Source organism: Lepus europaeus, chromosome 7, assembly GCF_033115175.1.
Source record: "Lepus europaeus isolate LE1 chromosome 7, mLepTim1.pri, whole genome shotgun sequence".
NCBI classification, from domain to species: domain Eukaryota; kingdom Metazoa; phylum Chordata; class Mammalia; order Lagomorpha; family Leporidae; genus Lepus; species Lepus europaeus.
Genome location: NC_084833.1, coordinates 4763131 through 4786929, shown reverse-complemented (window position 1 = coordinate 4786929; position 23799 = coordinate 4763131). Strand labels below are relative to the sequence as shown.

The 23799-nt window shown below is 54.1% G+C and overlaps 2 protein-coding genes across 2 annotated transcripts in view; one reads left to right on the top strand and one right to left on the bottom strand.

Annotated features, from left to right (window-relative positions):
• Positions 1-15313: 15313 nt before the first annotated feature.
• On the bottom strand, positions 15314-18334 carry LOC133762878 (basic salivary proline-rich protein 1-like). The gene is made up of 3 exons (XM_062195865.1): positions 18293-18334; positions 16908-17457; positions 15314-16143 (listed from the first exon to the last, which is right to left on the bottom strand). The coding sequence occupies exons 1-3, from the start codon at positions 18332-18334 to the stop codon at positions 15314-15316; spliced, it is 1422 nt and encodes a 473-aa protein (XP_062051849.1).
• The window catches only part of KDM2A (lysine demethylase 2A), a 131583-nt gene continuing 125119 nt past the window's right edge, over positions 17336-23799 (top strand). The window contains exons 1-2 of the mRNA XM_062195755.1: positions 17336-17579; positions 18730-18833. Coding sequence (XP_062051739.1) covers positions 18792-18833 — 42 coding nt within the window. The 5' untranslated portion in view covers positions 17336-17579; positions 18730-18791. The remainder of the gene's footprint in view (positions 17580-18729; positions 18834-23799) is intronic.

Here is a 23799-nt window from a genome sequence, read left to right as displayed (position 1 = left end):
CACATACATACCCCCTACACACACACACACACACATGTATCCCACACATATATACCCTACATACACACACCACACCCCTCAACCCACACCCCACACACCCCCTATACACACACATCCCACACACACACCATACTCCCCACACCCTACACACACCCTCACATACCCACTCACACACATACTTCCTACACACACACCCACACACATACACACACAGTACACACACCCACACATACACACACACCCTACACCCCCCCACATATACACACACATACCCTACACACACACCCACACACACACACACACCCTACACACCCCCCACATATACATACACACACATATACCCTACACACACACACATACACATACCCCCACACATACACACACACCCTACACATACCCACACCCACACATACACACACTCAACCTTCTGTGTGTTGGCGCAGCAGGAACACAACCTCTTTTGTGTTTTAAAGAGAATCCGTCTGGGGGGGGAGGCTGGCAGCACAGGCTTGGAGCTGTGTTATCTGGGTTCAGACCCTGGTCCTGTCTGCCTCGTCAGCTGTGACCTTGAGGGCAAGACCTTTGACCTTGCAGCGCTTTGGAATCTTTTGAATGTTCTTGTGGGGGGGGGGGGGCGGGGGTGTCTAGGATCCAGCGTGAGGGGTTGGGACAGGCTGGGCCCAGTAAAAGTGAGTGCTCTGGCCGGCGCCGTGGCTCACTAGGCTAATCCTCCGCCTTGCGGCGCCGGCACACCAGGTTCTAGTCCCGGTCGGGGCACCAATCCTGTCCTGGTTGCCCCTCTTCCAGGCCAGCTCTCTGCTGTGGCCAGAGAGTGCAGTGGAGGATGGCCCAAGTCCTTGGGTCCTGCACCCCATGGGAGACCAGGAGAAGCACCTGGCTCCTGCCATCGGATCAGCGCGGTGCGCCGGCCGCAGCGCGCCTACCGCGGCGGCCATTGGAGGGTGAACCAACGGCAAAAGGAAGACCTTTCTCTCTGTCTCTCTCTCTCTCACTGTCCACTCTGCCTGTCAAAAAAAAAAAAAAAGTGAGTGCTCTAAGGGGCACCCCTGGGGTGGGCATGTGGCCTGCGCAGGTTCCCACAGCAAAAACAAAAAAGGACATGGACTACTGGAGGGGCCAGGTCGGCGCTGCAGGGTTGCAGTGGAGGGAGGTCGCAAGATGCCGTGATCTGGACCTACACCCACCCTCCTCCTTCCCTCCGGACTCTGCGTGGGGGGGGGGGGCAGCAGGCTGGCACCTCCTGGGGTGCGACCTTGGCCTTCCTCTACCACAAGGTCAGTCTTGAACCCGGTGACTTCGTGAAGGCGGGCACTCGGATCCCACATCATCCCCTCTTCTCTAGTGCCGGCTGCGCCCTCTCTGTTTTCTCAGGGGACCTGGGGGACGGCCCAGTGCACTCTGGAGCCCTGGGCGTGGTGCTCTGGCCCGGGGTGCTGCCAGAGGCTAGCTCTGCCTGCGCGTGCGGCAGCGACCGCACTGGGGAGCACGCTGGGTAATGCAGCCTCTGTGGGTACTTCTCTTCCTTACCTCCCCAGTCCCCTGTGGGTAACTCCTGGGGCCATTGCCCAGACACATGGTTTGCTGTGGGACCGCTGTCTCAGGGCAACACGCTTGCTTGCCTGCACTGAGACCAGGGCCTGCCGTTTGGGTCTTTCTTTTCCCAGCCCCTGGCCCAGGGCACACTCCTCTGCAGAGCCCACATCTTTGTGAGCTCTGATTTAGTCAGAGTTTTTGGTAGAAAGCAACAGAAAATGACTCCAGCTAACCAAGAGAGAGAAGCGAATGGAAGTGTGTGTGCCTGTGTCAGCGTGTGCGCGAGTCTGTGTGCACCTGTGTATGTGTATCTGTGTGTGTATGTGTGTGTGCACCTGTGTATGTGTATCTGTGTGTATGTGAGTGTGTGTGTGTGCACCCGTGTATGTGTATCTGTGTGTGTATGTGAGTGTGTGTGTGCACCTGTGTATGTGTATCTCTGTGTATGTGAGTGTGTGTGTGCACCCGTGTATGTGTATCTGTGTGTATGTGAGTGTGTGTGTGCACCCGTGTATGTGTATCTGTGTGTATGTGAGTGTGTGTGTGCACCCGTGTATGGGCATCTGTGTGTGTATGTGAGTGTGTGTGTGTCCATGAGTCTGTGTGTATGTGAGTGTGTGTGCACCTGTGTATGGGTATCTGTGTGTATGTGAGTGTGTGTGTGCACCCGTGTATGGGCATCTGTGTGTATGTGAGTGTGTGTGTGTCCATGAGTCTGTGTGTACCTGTGTATGGGTATCTCTGTGTATGTGAGTGTGTGTGTGTGCACCTGTGTATGGGTATCTGTGTGTATGTGAGTGTGTGTGTGCACCTGTATATGGGTATCTGTGTGTGTATGTGAGTGTGTGTGTGCACCTGTGTATGGGTATCTGTGTATGTATGTGAGTGTGTGTGTGTCCATGAGTCTGTGTGTACCTGTGTATGGGTATCTGTGTGTATGTGAGTGTGTGTGTGCACCCGTATATGGGTATCTGTGTGTGTACGCGAGTGTGTGTGTGTGCACGAGTCTCTGTGTGTTGTGTGGTGGTAGTGCTAGAGGTGGCTCCCCAGATTGATTGGGGCTGGGGGACCAGGAAGCCAGGCCCCCTGCTGATGGTGTCACAGGACAGAATGATTGGCAGCTGGGTACACCCTCTGGCTTTTCGTATTTCCAGGTTGTCATCATCGCCAAGCCTGCCAGTCAAGCTCAAGTCTAGCCAAGGAGCCCTTCAGCTTCAGCAGGCCCTCCCCCCCCGACCACCTGGGAGGCATCTCCAAGAGAGCAACTGTGTTGGCCAGCTCTCTAGGCTAATCCTCCGTCTGCGGTGCGAGAACACTGGGTTCTAGTCCCGGTTGGGGCGCCGGATTCTGTCCGGGTTGCCCCTCTTCCAGGCCAGCTCTCTGCTATGGCCCGGGAGTGCAGTGGAGGATGGCCCAAGTGCTTGGGCCCTGCACCCGCATGGGAGACCAGGAGGAGGCACCTGGCTCCTGGCTTCGGATCTGCGCAGCACACCAACTGTAGCAGCCATTTGGGGGGTGAACCAATGGAAGGAAGACCTTTCTCTCTCTCTCTCTCTCTCTCTCTCTCTCTCTTCCTGTCAAAAAAATAAAAAAGAGAGAGAGAGAGCAACTGTGTCTCTGCAGGAACAACCCAGCTGAGCAGGGCTGCAAGCGCTCGCCAGGAAACATGGACATCTCCCCGTCCCTTCTCTGCTGGCAGAGCTGAGGCCGTTCGAGTTCCACCACCTTCCTCACGCCGGCCCTCTGCCAAGCGCTGTGCCCCCTCTGCCCCACTTGGATCCCTCCCAATCCTCCACTGGCGTCTCGCTCCAGTTTGACCTTCAGTTCCTGCCCATCGTCCCCTCCTCCCCCAGGCATCTGGCACCACAGCTGCCTGCCAGGTGCCCAGGGCTGGGGCTAAAACTGCATCTCCCATCTGCTGCCAAGAGCGTGGAACACTGCTCTTTGCAGCGCCTGCCTCTTCCACCCCGGGCTCTAGCTCACGGCCGGCGCCTTCTCCCTCCCCCTCCAAGTCCACCCCACTGGTTAGGCTTCCCTGACAGTGACCCCACGTCTGTCCCCTTCCTCCCATTTGAGTCTTTGCCTACAACATCCTCCTCCAATAGTCACTTTTGCAAATTCCATCCCCCCCTTTAAAAAAAAAAGATTTATTTATTTTAAAGGCAGAAATACAGAGAGAGAAAGAGAGAGAGAGGGAGAGAGAGAGAGACATGTGGGTGCAGGGGCCCAAGGACCCAGGGCATCTTCTGTTGCTTTCCCCAGCACACCAACAGGGAGCTGAATCTGAAGTAGAGCAGCTGGGACTCGAACCGGCGCCCTTATGAGATGCCAGCACTGCAGGCAGAGGCTTAACCTTCTATGCCAGTGTGGCGACCCCCCTCCCCCACTTGCCAGTGATTTATTTGAATACACACACACACACACACAGATCTTCCATCCAGTGGTCCAGTGGTTCACTCCCCAAATGACAGTAACAGCCAGGGCTGGGATTGGGCGAAGCTAAAGCCAGGAGCCAGAGCTCCATCCAGTTCTCCCATGTGGGCGGCAGGGGCCTGAGCACAAGGGCCAATTCCACTGCCTTCCCAGGAGCATTAGCAGGAAGCTGGATTGGAAGTGGCATATCCCGGACTCAAACCAGCACCAGGACTCAAACCAGTACTCTGCCACGGGATGCCGGAGTCCCAGGGGGCGGCTAATCCACTGCCGCAGCACCCACCCCCCGTAACTGGGTGCAGTTGCCTGGTGGCTGCCGTGGGCTGGGCCCGGCTCTCCTCTCTGCTGCCGCCCCGGAACCCCGCCCTCCTTTCTCTGACACTTTCCTCGGGCCCTCTCACCCCTCCCAAGGTTTAGCTCCGACCCTTAGACCCCCGAATCCCGTGCAGACGGCTCTCCACATACTATCCTAACAAGCACAAGGCGGAAGCCTCAGGGGCTCTCAGATTCATTCGGCGTGCACAAACGTGACCTCACCCTCCTGGCTGCCCCTCCCCAGGCCCGCCCAAGGGAGCAGACCCTGCCCTGGAGGCCACACCCTCCTCTTCTCTCCTGGGGAGGAACAGAGAGCACCTTGGCTTTCTCTCCAGCCTAGTCATTTCCCTGAGCTTGGATCACCTGCCTTGAGGTGGCTCCCACCCTGAGAGTAAACTCTCGGCTCCCTGCCAGCCCTGTGGGGCCAGCTGGGACCTCTGTGACTTCATCCACCCCCCTCCCGCCTCGGCCACTCAGGCTGCTGCTTTGCTCCCAGATCTCTGTCCTGAATGTCCTTTTCTGTCACAGGCTTGCAGCTCCAGTGTCACCTCCTCCGAGAAGCTGACCTTGCTTTCTCCATGGAATTTTTTTTTTTTTTTTTTGACAGGCAGAGTGGACAGTGAGAGAGAGAGACAGAGAGAAAGGTCTTCCTTTGCCGTTGGTTCACCCTCTAATGGCCGCCGCGGTAGCGCGCTGCGGCCGGCGCACCGCGCTGTTCCGATGGCAGGAGCCAGGTGCTTATCCTGGTCTCCCATGGGGTGCAGAGCCCAAACACTTGGGCCATCCTCCACTGCACTCCCTGGCCACAGCAGAGAGCTGGCCTGGAAGAGGGGCAACCGGGACAGGATCGGTGCCCCGACCGGGACTAGAACCCGGTGTGCTGGCGCCGCAAGGTGGTGGATTAGCCTGTTGAGCCACGGCGCCGGCCTCTCCATGGAATTTATTGATGAGCTCACTGGGTGCGGTTCCCCCAAATAAACCGGAAGCTCAGTTTGATTCCATAAACTCACCCACGTGGCGGTTCCCGCAGGCCAGGAGTGCCCCAGCGCTGGGATTCGGGTCTCACCTAGCTCCCCGAGGATGAACTGTGGGGAGGGGTTCTTATCTCCATTTGGAGGAAAGTGAAACCTTGGCAGCGTTGGTTGAGCAAGGGGACAGATCCTGGCATGGTGCAGCTGCACGGGGGCCGTGGGGGGACCCGGGGTCCTGCTGGACGGATCCCTCGGAGCAGGGATCTGTCTCTGTTACAGTCCCCAGTGTCTCCAGTGCCACAGCAGTCCCTGCTACACAGCAGACGACAAAATGTGTTGTCTGATGACCTCCAGGATAGGGTCCTGCTCTGCAGACTCCATTGCACCAGGGCGCACCGGGGACAGGAAACGACCTTTCCCCATTGTCTACTTCTACCCAGCAATGAAAAACAATGCTTTCTGGAGCTGGCACTGTGGCGTAGCAGGTTAAGCCACTGCCTGCAATGCTGGCATCCCATATGGGCACTCGTTTGAAGCTCAGCTGCTCCACTTCCAATCCCGCTCCCTGTTAATGTGCCTGGGGAAGCAGTGGAGAATGGCCCAGTTTCTTGGACCCTGCACTCACATGGGAGACCCGGAAGAAGCTCCTGGCTCCTGGCTTCGGTCTGACCCAGCCCAGGCCATTGAGGCCATTTGGGTAGTGAACCAGCAGGTGGAACTTCTCTCTGTAACTCTGCCTTTCAAATAAATAGAATAGGGACATAGTAGGTTGAGCCTTCCCCTGCAGTAGCAGCATCCCATATGGGTGCTGATTTGAGTCCTGGCTGCTCCACTTCCAATTCAGCTCCCTGCTGATGGCCTGGGAAAGCAGCGGAAGATGGCCCAAGTCCTTGAGCCCCTGCACCCGCGTGGGAGACCCGGAAGAAGCTCCTGGCTCCTTGGCTTTGGACTGGCCCAGCTCCAGCTGTTGCAGCCATCTGAGGAGTGAACCAGTGGATGGAAGACCTCTCTCTCTACTTCTCCCTGTAACTCTGTCTTTCAAATAGATAAAATAAATCTTAAAAAATGCATAAAATAGAATTTAAAAAATGCTTTCTATTTATTCGGGAGACAGACAGAAAGAGCATTCTCCCATCAACTGGTTCACTTCGCAAGTGCCTACAAGAGCCCTCGGGCTCTAAGAAGCCAGGTCCAAGGTCTCAATTGGCTTCCAAGAAAGTGGCAGAAAACCAATTAGTTGAGCCAGCACCTCTGTCTCCCGGGGTTTGCATCAGCAGGAAGCTGAAGTCAGGGTTGGAACCATGTATCAAACCCAGGTACTCTGATTTGAGGCATGGGCGTCTCAGCCAGCTCCTTATCCACTAGGCCAGATGCCTACTTCTATCCAGTAATTTGTTTGTTTTTTAGGATTTATTTATTTATTTATTAAGCAGAGGCAGAGAGAGAGAGCGAGAGATGGTTCACACACCAGATGACCCCAATGGCTGGAGCTGTACCGATCCAAAGCCAGGAGCCAGGAGCTTCTTCTCGGTCTCCACGTGGGTGCAGGGGCCTGAGACCTTGGGGGGCCCAAGGACTCGGGCCATTTTCTACTGCTTTCCCAGGCCATAGCAGAGAGCTGGATCAGAAGTGGAGCAGCTGGGACTTGAACCGGCACCCATAAGGGATGCTGGCAATGCAGGTGGTGGCTTTACCTGCTATACCACAGCACCGGCCTCCCGGTAATTTTTTTAAAAAAGATTTTATCTATTTATTTGAAAGGCAGAGTCACAGAGAGAGAAGGAGAGAGAGAGAGAGAGAGAGAGAGAGAGAGAGAGAGACGGAGAGAATCTTCCATTTGCTGGTTCACTCTCCAAATGGCTGCAGTGGTCAGCACTGGGCCAGACCAAAGCCACCAGGAGATTCTTGCAGATCTCCCAGATGGGTACAGGGACCCAGAGATCTGGCCCATCCTCCACTGCTTTCCCAGGTGCATTAGCAGAGTGCTGGATTGGTAGTGGAGCAGCTGGGACTCGAACTCCATACCCATGTGGGATGCCGGTGTCTCAGGCTGCAGCTTAACCTGCTACGCCACAGCACCAAACCCCTATCCAGTAATTTTTAAGACAGCTCAAGCACTGCCTCCCAAATGAAGCCTTCCCTAAGTAGGCCCCCTTCCCCCCAGCATAATTGGCCCCTCCCACCTTTGTGCCCTCACAGTATTCTGCAGGCTGGGTGTGTACCTGGCCCAGATAGGATGTCCACCACAGTGCTCAGGCCTGGGCTACACCTGGTGTGCATACGTCGTCATCAGGTCCTCTTACATTTCCAAAGGGTCTCACTTGGGAGGCTGATTGCTTGGGTCACCTGAGCTGTTTCCTGACAATGTGCAAACTCAGTGCCCAGCCTTCTTCCCTCTCTGCACAAGGAAGGAACGCGGGGGAGGAAAGGCCGGTGCTTTGAGGAGCTGCAGACAGCACACGGGACCAGCTCTCAGAAGACACAGTTTGTGGCTCCAATTTCATTATTAAACTAGCTGCGTGACCTTGGCCAAATTGCTGAACATCTCTGGGTCTCAGACCGCCAGATTTTAAAAAGAGTAAGTTGGGTTAAACGGCCTCTGACCTGCAGGTCAGCTCTGAGATTCTAGGATCCAGCATTCACATCCGCTTAACAGGCGAGGACCAAGCAGATGCAGTTTGGAAGCCAATGCAACACGGAGTGCACACACCGGGAGGTCCTCAGAAGGCCCGGCATGTTGCAGGAGCCCCGAGTCTCTCCGTTTCTCCCTCTCCAAGTCTGTCACGCAGGTAAGCGTCTCTGGTTTGTATGCAGGTTGGCAGTTTGCATCTCTTTCTGCTTCTCTCTCCACTAAACTCTAAGCTCCCAGAGGGCAGCATGCTGGTGTTGCATTTTAAATCTTGAGGACCCAGCAAGCAGCTAGAAATTGGCAGGGGGGCTGGCATTGCAGTGTAGCCAGCCACCTGCAGTGCTGGCATCCCATGTGGGCGCCAGTTCTAGTCCCAGCTGCTCCACTTTCGATCCAGCTCTCTGATGTGGCCTGGGACAGCAGTGGAAGATGACCCAAGTCCTTGGGCCCCTGCACCCGCATGGGAGACCCGGAAGAGGCTCCTGGCTCCTGGCTTCGAATTGGTGCAGTTCCAGCCGTTGTGGCCATCTGGGGAGTGAACCAGCAGAAGGAAGACCTCTCTCTCTGCCTCTCTGTAATTCCACCTTTCAAATAAATAAATAAATCTTAAAAAAAAGAAACTGGCAGGAATTTTGTGTTTGATGCTAATGGTTGTCATATAGAGACCCAACCAAACATGAGACCGTGGGTGGCCGGCGTGGTCAAAGGGAGAGCAGAGAACGAAGGGACGGTAGTGAGAATCAGGGGCATTGTTCTGTTACCACCGGCATCCAAGTCCATGCCTGCACAGTAAGGAGCAACTTCAATGCACACAGAAGCAAATATGCTCCCTGCAAGGGGAAAAGCGTGGAATCAGAGAAAGGCAGCCACTGCGCAGTCCATGTCTTCCAGCAAGTCAGAACCACGAGTTCCATCTGCCCGCCTTTCTGAATTTGTTGACAATTTTAAGAAAATGCATACAATAAATTATAGAAAATGACATATGAATAATAAATGCCACAACAAAATAAAAGATGTTAAAATACATTAGAGATTGGCCGGCACCGTGGCTTAACAGGCTAATCCTCCACCTTGTGGCGCCGGCACACCGGGTTCTAGTCCCTGTTGGGGCGCCGGATTCTATCCCGGTTGCCCCTCTTCCAGACCAGCTCTCTGCTGTAGCCTGGGAAGGCAGTGGAGGATGGCCCAAGTCGTTGGGCCCTGCACCCGCATGGGAGACCGGGAGAAGTGCCTGGCTCCTGGCTTCGGATCAGCACAATGTGCTGGCTGCAGTGGCCATTGGAGGGTGAACCAACAGCAAAAAGGAAGACCTTTCTCTCTGTCTCTCTCTCACTATCCACTCTGCCTGTCCAAAAAAAAAAAAAAAAAAAAAAAACATTATAGACAGGCAGGTGTTGTGGTGCAGTGAGTTAAGCCACTGCTTGGGATGCCCATGTCCCACTGGAGTGCCGTTGGAGTCCTGGCTGACCTGTTTCTGATCCAGTTTCCTGCTGGTGCATTCTGGGAGACAGCAGATGGTGGCCCAAGTGCTTGGGCTCCTGCCACCCTAGTCCGTCTCTAGGACATCTGGGGAGTGGACCAGTGGGTAGAAGATATCTCTCTCTCTCTCTCTCTCTCTCCTCTCTCTCTTTCTCTGTTGCTTTGCCTTTCAAATCCATGAAAATAAATAATTAAAAGTGAAATAAAATCCAGGGGCCAGCATCATGGCACAGTGGGTTGTGACACCAGCTGGTTCCAGTCCTAGCTGCTCTGCTTCCAGTCGAGCTCCCTGCCAACACGCCTGGGGAAACAGTGGATGATGGCCCAAATGCTCGGGCCCCTGCCATCCACGTGGGGAAACCTAGATGGAGTTCTGGGCTCCCGGCTTCAGTCTGGCCCAGCCCTGGCTATTGTGACTATCTGGGGAGTGGCCCAGTGGATGAAAGATCTCTGCTACTCTGCATTTTAAATAAATTCAAAGAAAAATAAAGAAAGAAATAGAAAAAGAAAGAAAGAAAGAGAGAGAGAGATTACCAACACTGGGGCAGGCATCGTGGTGCAGCGGGTTGGGCTACTGCTTTTAGGGCCCTGGCGTCCTGGCGAGGGCCCTGGTTCTTCTGCTGCAGATCCAGCTCCCTGGGAGGCAGCAGGTGACGGCTCAGGGACCTGAGTCCCTGCTCCCCACGTGGGACACCTGGATTGAATTCCCGGCTCCTGACTGTGGCCTGATCCAGCCCTGCTGTTGCGGGCATTTAGGAAGTAAACCAGCAGATGGGGCATGTCTCTGCTTTTCAAATATATATCTTCCTGTCAGTTCCAGTGATAAAGGGCTAAAGCACAGAAGTAGGGTCTCCCACGTTTCTCATCCCAATACAATTAGGAATAGAAGGCTAAGACTTCTAATTAAAGATAATTAGATCAACAGAAGAAACTGATCAAGTAGTTATGTCCAAATCATAACACGAACTCCAAGTTGTGCCAATTCAACTAGAATTGCAACAAATAACTTGGAAATGTCACCTTAGCCAGCGTCATTTCCTGTAGACCCCCAGAGTGTGAAAATACATATGACCAGAAAGAAAGCAAAGACTGAAAACACTGCGGTGTACATATTTAGCAAGAATTTTGGGGGTAGGGGAACAAAAGATAGCACTTTTAAAAGTACATACTTCAGGCTGGTGCCGTGGCTCAATAGGCTAATCCTCCGCCTTGTGGCGCTGGCACACCGGGTTCTAGTCCTGGTCGGGGGCACCGGATTCTGTCCCGGTTGCCCCTCTTCCAGGCCAGCTCTCTGCGGTGGCCCAGGAGTGCGGTGGAGGATGGCCCTAGTGCTGGGGCCCTGCACCCCATGGGAGGCCAGGAGAAGCACCTGGCTCCTGGATTTGGATCAGCATGGTGCACCAGCCGTAGCGGCCATTTGGGGGTGAACCAACAGAAAAGGCAGACACCCCCCCCCCCCCCGGTCTAACTCTGCCTGTCATTTATTTACTTGAAAGTCAGAGTTACACAGAGAGGAGAGGCAGAGAGAGAGAGAGAGAGAGAGAGGGAGGTCTTCCATACGCTGGTTCACTCCCCAGATGGCCCCAACGGCCTGAGCTGTGCCGACCCAAAGCCAGTAGCCAGGAGCCAGAAGCTTCTTCCGGGTCTCCTACGCAGGTGCAGGGGCCCAAGGACCTGGGCCATCTTCTACTGATATCCCAGGCCATAGCAGAGAGCTGGATCAGAAGTGGAGCAGCTGGGACTTGAACCAGTGCCCATATGGGATGCTGACACTGCAGGCAGCGGCTTTACCCACCACACAACAGTGCCAATCCCCCATTAGTCCATTTGGCCCTCAACAACCCTAAAAGGAAACAGGGTGGGAGCCCTTATCTGTTTTATTCAAGATACAACTGAGCTTCCGACCAGTTAAGGGACTGGGCTGGTAACACACAGATGGTCAGCTCCCCTCACAAAGCAGCCAAAGGGACGAAAGCCGCAGAACGGGACCAAAGGGAAGGAACAGCCTTGAAGAAGTGAGGGCCCAGAACAGGTCCACAAGCTTAGGCACTTGGCTCTTTGGGGATGCGGCTGGAGCCTCCCTCAAAGGTCCCTACCAACCTGGCTGGTGGATAAGGCACAAGATTTACCCATCCCCTGGGACCCCAGGGTGCCAGAGACCGCCCCTTGGCAAGCACAGGTGTAGCTGCGGCATGGGGCCCTGCATCTTTCTATCCTACTCCAGGGCAGGGCCGGAAGTCTCACCCTTTTAGAAATGGAAAGTGAGGGTGTCTGGCCCCAAGGCGAGGCTAAGGCTGCTAACAGAGCAGCCAGAGTCACCCTCGCAGACAGCTCCAGAGAAGCGAGCCTGCACAAAAGGAGACCAGACGCCCGGGAAGGATGGTGGTGAGAGGCACCTGGATAGAGGGCTTTGGCCCCAAGGAAGGGTCAAGCATGCACCCACAAGAGTCTCAAGTGCCACCAACGTTCAATGACACGAAATCTGTGGGACCTTTCTTGTTTCCTTGATTTCCCAATCAGTTTTGCTCCCAGACCTATGCCTCCTTGGCCACCCTCTGAGGCTTGACACAGTCTGTATTTTTTTTTTTTTTTTGACAGGCAGAGTTAGTGAGAGAGAGAGACAGACAGACAGAGACAGAGAGAAAAGTCTTCCTTCCGTTGGTTCACCCCCCAAATGGCTGCTATGGCCAGCGCTGTGCCGATCCGAAGCCAGGAGCCAGGTGCTTCTCCTGGTCTCCCATGTGGGTGCAGGGCCCAAGGACTTGGGCCATCCTCCACTGACTTCCCAGGCCACAGCAGAGAGCTGGACTGGAAGAGGAGCAACCAGGACAGAATCCGGTGCCTCGACCGGGACTAGAACCCGGGGTGCCAGCGCTGCAAGGCGGAGGATTAGCCAAGTGAGCCGCGGAGCCAGCCACAGTCTGTATTTCTGATTGTGGAAGGTCGCTGGGGGGATATCAATGTGGCCTGGCCCCTGTCTTCAAGGAACTTGTAGTCTGCTGGAAGAGGGAGGGGAGAGATGTCACGGAAATGATTAAACAACAACACGGGAGCATGTGGTTGAGGGCACCAGAGGGAGGGTAAAGGGCAGTCTGCTAGTAGCTCGCTTAGATGACAAGGACCGGGAGACACAGACCCCCACGGGAGGTGGGGGCGGGCACAGCGAGGGAGCCAGAGGTGGAGAGGCAGGTGATGAGACACAGGCACAGTCAGGGAAGACAGGAGAATGGACACCAAAGAGAGACTAGAAGCTAGGAACGAGAAGCCATAAGCAAGGCACTATTTCCGCTCTATGTAAACCCATTGGGAACCCATGACCACCAATTTGCTTAAATACCGGCGCTGGCATTCGTGTTGTGGTGGCAGTGGGTTAAGCTGCTGCCTGTGACGGTGGTATCTGATCTGAGCAGCAGTGTTGAGTCCTGACTGCTCCCTTTGGGATCCAGCTCCTTGCTAATGGACCTAGGAAGGCAGAGGAAGATGGCTCAAGTGCTTGGGCCCCTGATTCCCATGAGGGAGACCCAGATGGAGTTCCAAGCTCCTGGCTTTGGCCTGGCCCAGGCCCAGTTGTTGTGGCCATTTGGGGAGCGAACCAGCAGATGGGAGACCCCCCCCCCCCCCGCTTTTCAAATAAATATTTTTAATAAAGAAATATTTTTTAAAAACTGAAGCATCTTTACTCCAAACGTTCTTCAAAGCCAGAAGTCAGAAGGAAGACAATGTTCAGCAGCGATGATGATGAGCCCCACAAGGTGCTCTAAGACATGGTCTATCTCGTCCCGAGAGCGAGGGAAGTTTTGCATCCTACAGATGACCAGGCAACACTCTGAGGCGTTCTCGCGGGTGGACCGGGGACTGGCCAGCAGGCAGCTCTTCTGCCTCCAGTGCCAAGGCTTTTCCGGCACCGCTCATGCTGCCTCCTGGGGAATCTTCAAGCCCAGCTTCTCTGTTTTGGTTTAGACCTGCATTGTTCGGGACATCTCACTTCCTCCGTAGCATTTCGGGAGAAACAGTTAAACGTGGTTAACCACACTACGGAGTTCTCTTTTCAGTGTGCCAAAGGAAGTGAGGGATTTGGATTTTCACTCAATATTTGTTGGGTCTCAGTTCAGCCCAACCAGGCATCGATTTGTTTGTATCTGGTTAAGGCACCGACTTACTCAGCCGGAGAGCCTCTGGTCAACGCTTTTAGAAGGCATTTCCTTTCCTTTTCCCCATACAGCCTTCTCCCCCTCTCCCCACAGCCACGCCAAAGCCACGCAATTCACGGGGAATCCCCAAGCCTCTCTCCTTGGCAAGGCAAAGCAGTGCCTCACAGATCTGCCCTTGCCAGTCAGAGCCATTGTGTCTGGGGTGGGGGGAGGCATCACCAGCCAGCTGCCTATCTCTTATCTCACCCCACACAACTGCTTTGGGATATTAACAAAGCTGCCTGTGTGCATAGCAGTGTGTATATCTCTTTAAAGGTCCCTTTCTTCCAACGGGGACTAGTTAACAAGCGGTTTTCAACTGGAAGGGAGCTGACTGCAACCTGACAAACCCTGCTCTACTGCAGTCACGTTCAAAATAAGTTCTCCTCCTCCTGGCATTGTTCTAGATGCTTCCTCAGCCCCCTCCCTCCCCCGCCCCCCTCCCCCCCCCCAGCATGCCCACCTGAGTTAAACCTGTAGGAGTTGCCTGTTTGCTGAAGTTCCTTAAACAGTAATTACTTGAGCAGCTCTGGACCTTAAGAAAACTTTCAAGACCAAGTTGAGCTCCTGCCAGAGGCCTTCTCTCTCCCTGTGCCCCCAAGGACTTCCTGTATTTTTAGGGATAAGTGGGTAGGAAATAAAGCTGTTTATTTTGTAAATACTAATGAGGCCCAACATTTAATCTGACAATGACAAAAATCTTTCTTCCCTATTTCAAAACAAGACAAAACAGGCTGCTGACTTTTCTATACCTACAGAGAGCCTGATACCTATGGGGCCATGCCTAGTAGCACCAGCCAGGAAGACTACTGGCTTATATTTTACTATAGTCTGAAGTTTTATTTGAAGATTTATTATTTATTTGAAAGAGTTAGAGAGAGAATCTTATATCTGCTGGTTCACTCCCCAGATGGCCCAATGGCCAGCACTGGGCTAGGCTGAAGCTGGGAGCCAGGAGCTTCACCCAGGTCTCCCAAGTGGGTGCAGGGGGCTTTCCCAGGCGCATTAGCAGGAGCTGGACCGGAAGTGGAGCATCTGGGACAAGAACCTGCAGCCACATGGGATACTAGCATCTCAGTAAATGGTTTTACCCACTATGCCACAGCGCTGGCCCCCTGAAAAATGTAAAAAACCTTTAGATCTGATAAACTTCTGGAGATTATCTTTTTCGTAGCATTGCTCTGGAAATCTACGAAGTCTGAAGAAAAACGGTATCAGAATACAGGGTATTTTCCAGGGACTCGGATGCACGACGATGACCCCATGTCAACGGCTTGTTGTTGTTGAGGTATTTCTGGCAATGGCGACGGTAGAGCATTGGATCTCTCTGTTGGAGCAATTATGGAAGCTGTTTAACTTTGCACTTCAATTGTCTGTAATTACAGGGCTACCAGACACTTCAGTTTGTTTTCTATGCATGTTGTGAAACAAGCCGAGGTCGGTAAAAACTCCCCAGGTTCGCACGTAGAAAAACCCTCACTGGTCATAAACAATAGTACCTTGGGTTGATGGAGCGACTTTACCCCAGAGTTCAACCCTTGGCAGAAGGTATTATCATTGCAATCGCCTCGCTGGAGTTGAAGGCTCTCTGTGCAAGTTTTGCGAGTCAACCCACGCCCTCCCTCTCCCCTCCGTTCCTGGCTCCCGGGAGTGGGACACCAAGGCTGGGGGCCACGGGCCGGCGTCACAGCGCTCGCAATCCCGCTGTGCAACGCCCCAGCCTCGGTCCTCTACGGGATTTATCATTCAAACGGGCCCCAGAGCACGAGATTGGCTGGGGAAATGCCCTGATCGCGGCCGGGCTGCTCGCGTGGCGGTGATGGCTCAGACACCTCCGGCCGGGCTCCGTCGACGTCTGCAGCCTGCTGGCCCGTCGGGCAGCGGCCGGGCCGCGGGAGCCCGTCCGTGGGCAGGCCCGGCGCGGCTCGGGCCGCTGCGGCCCCGGCGCTGACCCTCGCGCGAAGCCGTGCGCGCACCGCGAGGAGACGCCTTCCCGGCCGGGCCCGGCGCAGGCCCGGGCGGCGGGGTCGGGCCGGGGACCGGGGGCCGGGGGCCGGGGGCGGCCCGCGCACACCCCTCCGTGGGGGGCGCCCCGACTCGCCGGGGGCGGGGTCACGTCCCACCCGGGGCCGCCGGGGGCACCGGCGCTGCGCAAACCTGCGCGTGGCCGAGGAGCGGGGCTTCCTGGCCACCTCCCCGGGCGCCGCCGCCGCCGCCCCCGGCCGCGGCGGAGACCACTCGCGCGCCTGGCACCTGTGGACGCCCCGGGCCGGCGCCCGGCGCGGCCCCCGCCCCGGGGGGCAGCCGGGCCCAGGACAGACATGCTGCTCCCGAGTCCTGCCCCTCCGGAGCGGCGAGGAGCGGTGAGGCGGGGCCCGGCCGCTGCGCCGAGGACGCCCCCGGAGCCCGGGGCGCCGGGGCCTGCCCGGGGGTGGCGGGCATGCGGGCCTCGGCCCAGCGGCCGGCGCGCGAGGGGCGGGCAGCCGGCGGGAACGCGCCTTGCCCTGCGGCCCCTGGGCCACGGGCAGGCCCGAGCTGGACACCCCCGCTCGGGCCGAGCCGGCCCAGCGGCCTGGGCCCAGGGGACCCCCGCTTTGAGGCGGGCAAGGCTGCCCTGACCCCGGCCGCCCGGCCCTCGGGCTGAGTGGCCGTGACGGGCCGCTGGGGCCCTCGGCGGGGGAAGGGGCGCTGCTCCCTTGCTGCGTGTGGGGGTGGCGGCTGTGCTTTGTGGGGGGCCGGGGGGCTGTCACCACCCTCCCAGGAGAGGTGGGGGAGGGCGCCCGGCGCAGCTGGCCGGCGCGGGGCGGGGTCACAGGGGCGAAGTGTGTGTGTGCGTGTGTGTGCGAGCGTGTGGGGGGAGGGCGCGCGCGGAGGAGGGCCGGGCCCAGTGCGCAGGCGCGAGGCGCCGGCCCGAGCGCTGGAAGGAGGCCGGCGGGGAGCGGGGGCGGGAGGCCGGCGGGAGGGCGGGAGGGCTGACGCGAGGTGGGGGGGGCGGGCAGCCGCGTCGGCGTCGCGGGGCGCGGGCGATTCGAGGCCGACGCGTCCGCGCGTGCGCGCGCCGGCGGTGTGTCCGCGTTCGAGGGGAGTGACGCGTGCGCGTTCACGTGCGCCCGGGAGAGCGGTAAGCAGCGAAGGGAGGCTGGGAGGGGGTGGGGGTGGAGAGGCGAGCTGGAGGAGGGGTGCGAGGCGGCGCCTGCGCAGTGCGCCGCGGAGGAGCTGTGTGTATGTGAGAGTCTGACGGGTTCAAAATGGCGGCGGCTGCTTCGGCGGCTCCTCCTGTGTGAGGGAAACAACACCCCTCCCCGGCGGCGGCGGCGGCTGCGGCTCGCAGAGCACCTTCCGAGCGGCTAGGCCTGTCGCCGCGCCTGTCTCTCCTGGGCAGGGGACGCTCCGGGAGGAGGGGCCACGCCAGGGGGCCCATCCCCCGGAATCCCTCGTCTGCGGCTGGGGAGTAGCCGGGGGGCTCGTCCCGCAGCGCGGAGCCCGGGCTGAGGGGGCGACGCGAGGGCAGCCCGGGCCCCCAGCCCGGCGCGCCGCGCCGCGCCCGCCCTCTGCGCCCCCCGGGGCCGGGGCCCGCGTTCCGGGGGGCCGGGGCGGCGCGGGGAAGCCTCGGCCCGGCCGGGCTCAGCTGATCGGCCGCCGCTCCGGGGCTCCCGGCGGCTGCTGGCCCAGGGCACGGCGAGGAGGGTGCCCCCGCGGCCGGGGCCGCCCGGGGCTCGGCGCCGTCCGCTGACCGCTGGCCCGGCGGAGGCGGGGGCGCCCGGGCTCGGCGCCGAGGGGTCGTGCTCCCCGCTCGCGGCGCCTCGGGCTCCCGGCCCCCCAAAGCCAGAAGAGGAGCTTGGACCCAGCGCCCGTTCCTGTGCTTGCCGGGTCGCCCTGACCCTCTCTGGATACCGGGTCGATCGACGGGAGGACCGAAGACGCCGTTCTGGGATTTAATTTTTTCCTCCTCTCGGTGTTTGGAATCTTACTTCTCACTTGGACAAGAACTCGAGAGCGAAATCCCCGGTGAGACTCCCCCTCCCCCCCTCGTCGGGAAGTTTGGTTCACGGTGCCATCCGAAGACTTAATGTGAAGTTTCCATTTCTTTTTCCGATGGGCGAACCGTTGCAGCGCCTTCCCTCCCCGGGGCAGCCCGGGGAGGTGTGCGTGTTGGCGCCCCGGCCCGGCCGCCCCGAGCCCCGGGGGTGCTCGCGCGGCTTCGCTCCCGACTCCGGGCCGGGGCTTCCTCCGGGAGGGCCGTGCGCGACCTGCTCCCGCGCCCTGTGTCACCGGGTGCTCGGGCTCCTGGCGGTTTGGACAGGGATGCGAGTTAGCGTGGTCGTGATGTAGTTGCAAAAGGCAAAAAAAAAAAAAAAAAACACAAACGTGCACTCCCGGTGGGAGCCATCATCCGTGGGAAGCTTTAAGAAAAATGGAAACCCCTCGCTTGGGGCTGTCCGTCGCGCCAACTGGTCTTTAATTTTTTGGGAAAAAAAGACGTGATCTCGTATCCGTAGGTCATGTCGTTTCTGCTGTTACTTTATCCCGAAGGATCAGATGGCGTTTGTGTCCCAGGTTTGGGAGTTGTGCACATCTCGGGTTTGGGAATGAAGGCGACGGCTGTGGGCGGCCTTGCCCGAGGGCCGGGGGAGCCGCTGTGGGGATTGTCTCCAGCTCCTCCTGCCCTGTCCTCTTTTTATGGAGGTCGTCTGCCCTGCTTTCCCGGAGTTTCTAATTACCGGTGTGGCAACTCGTTTGGTTAGAATCTGGATTAGTTCCATGCCTGCTTCACCTGGTCGGCTCTGGCGAGAGAGAAGTCCTGGGCTGTTGGGTTTTGTTTTCTTTTGGGCCGATGCTGCCACGAAGGGGAGCCTGACTAATTGTAATTCTGTGGGGAGAAATAAGTGATGCGGCCGGTCCTCAAGGAACTGAAACCAGCAGCTCGCTTCGCCTAGGCCTCGGCCAGCTGTACTGTGGCGATCCGTGTGGAGCTGGGCATGGAACCACTTGTCCGAGAGCGGAAAGGTTCCAGGTTCGTGCAGAGGGACCTGATTGGCCAGCGAGCTGTTACTACGTAAGCCAAGGGCTCCTTTCTGGGAAAAGAATGCACAAGTTTGAGGATGATTCTCATCTCTGTTGGTATTACTATCTTTAATGTTGCAATATGGTTCCTAAGGAGGAAGAGGAAGGCAGCCCTGGAGTGGTTTCTTTACTGTAATTTCAACAGAAGAGTGAGAGATGGAACCTGAAGAAGAAAGGATTCGTTACAGCCAGAGATTGGTTAGTATTTTCTTTCTGTCATCTCGGAGCCGCCCCTGGCGCCCCCCCCTCCCAGTTTTGAAGTATAATAACTAATCTATTTCCATTTTGGACGTATTGTGGTAAAAACTTTTCAGGTCAGGTTTTTTTTTTTTTTTTTGTATTCAGAGGAGAAGGGAAGGCATAGTAACGTAGTACTATCGCACTTGATTTTTCTGCCAAGTGGTTAGCGCCTTAATGCTCATCCTGTCTGGAAATGGAGTGATGAGTAGCCTTTAGCTTCTGTAGAAACCCTTTCACATCAAAGGATTTTGTGGATTTTCAGTGCTGATATTATAATTAGATTAGATTAGAATGGAATTATTTAGGGGCCAAACGGAGGAGAGGGATGGTTCATAACTTTTCAAGATTGTTGTGCCAGGATTTGTGACTTTGAGGTGGAGAGTAGAACCGTGTGGGTTGTTTTGTTTTTAAAAATGACCAAACACTTTGGTGGGTTTGGAGGGGTGTTGGAATGTTGATTGAGGACAGGAAGAATACTAGGTGCTGATAAAGTTCTGTGTTTTGGGAGGAACGTGTGCGATACATCCTGTTGAAAGAAATTCAGTGGTGTTTCGGAGGGAATTAGCAGGTATGTGCATCTGCATACTTGCTCTTTAGGCTCTGCTGTCCTCCAGAGCTTTCGCTATTGGAGTTTAAGACTTTCATTTTTGTTTCCTTTAGCCAGAGAGCTTTATTAATATTCTCAGCATTTATTCATTTGAAACATTTGAATTTGTGTTTGTATAGTGGAGTATGAGGAAGGCCACAGAGTTGTATGGGGTATGTGAAATTTGCTGAATTAAAAGGCCTAGAAGATTACTAAAGGAATTTACGGTGGTTTCCTTTGGCTCTGTATTTTACACTGAATTTGGAAGAAAATAGAATGGTTCTCTAATCCTTTTTCTGATGATCCAGACTATTTTTAAGTAGACTTCTTTTTCTCTTCCTAAATGTAATTGGTCCAAAGGTTTGGCTTTTTTTGGCAAGTGTATCCATCAGGCATGTGTTCTGGTGAGCTTTATTTCCCAGACTTGCCTCTTGCTTCCCACTCTATGTGTTGAGGTTATAACTCTTCATCTCTAAGTTTTAAAAATAAAGTATTCCTGTAGTGGAATTTTGTCCATTTAGGATTTATGTTTGTTTTGACATTTCTTGAATTATACTTTTCTTTAAGAACAGAAAAAGAGAGGGTGCTGCAAAACTGCCTTGCCCAGGTGGGTATTGCTGTGTGGAAGTCACTTCTGTTATGTCAAGCTCGCAGAGCTGTCGAACTGTTAGGTACTGAGGGGTCTTGGCTTCTGGTCAGAAAGAGCCTTTCAGCAAGCCAAACTTTTAGCATTTTTTTTTTTTTTTAACAAGGTAGAGAGGTGTAGTGGTAAGGAGAGCTAAGGACTCTGTGGCTTCTGTCCTGGTAAGAGTCTTTCTTTTTAAATTGTAAGGTGACTGCCACCTGTTGCACACATTAACCCTTTCCTTATCTATCATTTTTTTTTATTAGGTTAATATGCTGTTGTAACAATGTTATGTAAGCAGATATATATACATTTTGGGGGTTCTTAGTGTTTTGAATAATAGTTGTAAAGATGTTTGATGTCTGTTTTCCTTTCTTATGTTGTATGACAGATTTTTTTAAAGATTTATTTTATTTATTTGAAAGAGTTACAGACAGGTAGAGACAGAGAGAGAGGTCTTCCATTCGCTCGTAATGGCTGGAGCTGTGCTGATCTGAAGCCAGGGGCCAGGAGTTTCTTCCCCTGTCTCCCACGCGGGTGCAGGGGCCCAAGGACTTGGGCCATCCTCCACTGCTTTCCCAGGCGTAGCAGAGAGCTGAATTGGAAGAGGAGCAGCCGGGACTCAAACCGGCGCCCATGTCAGATGCTGGTGCTTCAGGCCAGGGCTTTAACCTGCTGTGCTACAGTGCTGGCCCTCCTGTTTTTTTTTTTTTAAGATTTATTTTAGATTTTTTTTTAAAGATTTATTTATTTATTTGAAAGTCAGAGTTATACAGAGAGAGGAGAGCAGAGAGAGAGAGGGGTCTTCCATCCGTTGGTTTACTCCCCAACTGGCTGCAAACAGCTGGACCGGCACTGATTCCGAAGCCAGGAGCCAGGAGCCTCCTCCGGTTCTCCCATGTGAGTGGCAGGGGCCCAAGCACTTGGGCCATCTTCTGGTTTCCCAGGCCACAGCTAGAGCTGGATTGGACGTGGAGTAGCTGGGACTCGAACTGGCGGCCATATGGGATGGCAGCGCTTCAGGCAGCGGCTTTGCCCGCTATGCCATAGCACACAGCCCCCTGTATGACAAAATTTTATCTCAGGTGTAAATTTCTTTTATCACAAAACTTTTGATTATTTCAGTGGCAGTCTGCATACCAACTTTGCGTGTCTCTGTGGTGAGTGCTCCTATTACAGAATTCTTTATTGATTTAGGTAGATCTTATCTGAGGAGTTTAAAGACTGCCATGAAGACAGGATGAGGAATTTCCATTAAATGAAAGTGCTGAGAAATTCCTTTTCTGTTTTTTTCTTGTCCTCAGTTATGCTCATTTTTATAGTAACTATAGGTTACTGTAGGTAACTAATATATAGATTTTAATGCTGTTTATCTCTTTAATGGATGGAACTTATTTTTGTTTTCCAGTTACTGGCATGAAACATAAAGTTCGAAAGATAAACAAAATGGCAGGTTTATTAATTTGGCCTGGTGATTAAGGTCTACGCCCTTGAATCATCTGACACATTGCTTGATGGTGTTACTGACTTTACTGCCCTGTTGTTTGAAGGGACAGAACTTAAATGGTCATCCCTCTGTGACATAACTTCAGAAAGCATTTAGGGGCAAGAATGACTTTTTTGTATTCAGGATCTTTTACTGTTTTTTTAAAAAAAATCTTTCTAGTAAGGAATTCATGGGCCAGTGCCGTGGCTCACTTGGCTAATCCTCTGCCTGTGGCGCTGGCACCCCGGGTTCTAGTCCCGGTTGGGGCGCCGGATTCTGTCCTGGTTGCTCCTCTTCCAGTCCAGCTCTCTGCTGTGGCCCGGGAAGGCAGTGGAGGATGGGCCCAAGTGCTTGGGCCCTGCACCCGCATGGGAGAACGGTAGGAAGCCCCTGGCTCTTGGCTTCGGATCGTCTTAGCTCGCTGGCTGTGGTGGCCATTTGGGGGGTTAACCAACGGAAAAGGAAGACTTTCTCTCTGTCTCTCTCTCTCGCTAACTCTGCCTGTCAAAAAAAAATTTTATGTTTGAATAGATCCCTTTCATTTTTTTTTTTTTTTTTACTAATATGACTATTTCAACTGCATAGCTGAATTTAGTAAAGCAAATTCTGATGTTCATATCATCTTTGTGGTAAGTCATTTAGAATACATCAGAAATAGGTAGTTGAAAAAATTTTGTTATCTTCTGCCAGACTTTATTATTTGCCTACTATATGTAAAAAAGAATTGTACCTATTGTTGTGTATAGGTGGATTTGGGGCATATGCTCTGCCTTTTTGGAGCTAAAATACTTATTCTTCAGTGTTGTAGTTGGGCAGCTTAAAAAAAAAATCAGAGTGAGTAACCAATTTTTGACTTTTCTTAAGACTAATTTTTTTTTTCCAAGTGAAAGTTTCAGTTCTTTTGTGTATAGGTTGCCAACCAAGTTTATATACCAGAGGAAGTACTCAAGTGGGAGGAATAGAAGCTTCATTTTGGTGATGGTGTGGGTATTTGGTTGTACTGAGGTAAAGATTTGTTTCTGTATTTTTAGAAAATTTAGATAGAGGTTCTTATTGAGAAATATTGGCAGATATTAAGAATGGAACTTTTTTTGATCCGTATTTGGTTGCAGTGGTTTTGTGTTTTTTTGTCACTTTCCATGTGTATTTAAGTATTCTTGTATGGGAGGGAATTGTCAGCATTCTTAAAGTTTTTAAATCTAAAGTATGAGTTAAAACCATATCAGTTCTAATTGGTGAATTTTTAGGTTTTTGAAGCCACAGCAATCTTACATAATTTTTGTCTAGAAAAATCAAAGGTGCTGTCCATGTACCTAAAGTCAGTCTGCAAATGAAGAGTTCTGTACTGTGTAGTTTTTTTTTTTTTTAAGATTTATTTATTTATTTGGAAGTCAGAGTTACACAGAGAGAAGGAGAGGCAGAGAAAGAGAGAGAGGTCTTCCATCTGCTGGTTCACTCCCCAATTGGCCGCAACAGCTGGAGCTGCGCTGATCTGAAGCCAGGGGCCAGGAGCTTCTTACGGGTCTCCCATGTGGGTGCAGCAGCCCAAGAACTTGGGCCATCTTCCACTGCTTTCCCAGGCCATAGCAGAGAGCTGGATCAGAAGTGGAGCAGCCGGGATTGGAACCAGCGCCCATATGGGATGCTGGCACTGCAGGCGGCGGCCTTACCCACTATGCCACAGCGCCAGCCCCGACAGCCTTTAGTTTTAACTTGGAACTTTTTTCATTTTTATTGGAAAAGATGACCTTGTTACATTTTTTTTTTTTTTTAAATTTTGACAGGCAGAGTGGACAGTGAGAGAGACAAGAGAGAAAGGTCTTCCTTTTGCCGTTGGTTCACCCTCCAATGGCCGCCGCGGTAGCGAGCTGCAGCCAGCGCACCGCGCTGATCCGATGGCAGGCGCCAGGTGCTTATCCTGGTCTCCCATGGGGTGCAGGGCCCAAGCACTTGGGCCATCCTCCACTGCACTCCCTGGCCACAGCAGAGAGCTGGCCTGGAAGAGGGGCAACCGGGACAGAATCCAGTGCCCCGACCGGGACTAGAACCCGGTGTGCCGGCGCCGCAAGGTGGAGGATTAGCCTAGTGAGCCGCAGCGCCGGCCCTTGTTACATATTTTAATAAAATGGATTGTAATATCTGTTCTCAATCTGTACAGTGTATTGCACATATAGTTATTTAGCATGGAAAAAAAATTCCCTGGCCTCTACCAAAGGCAATTGTAGAA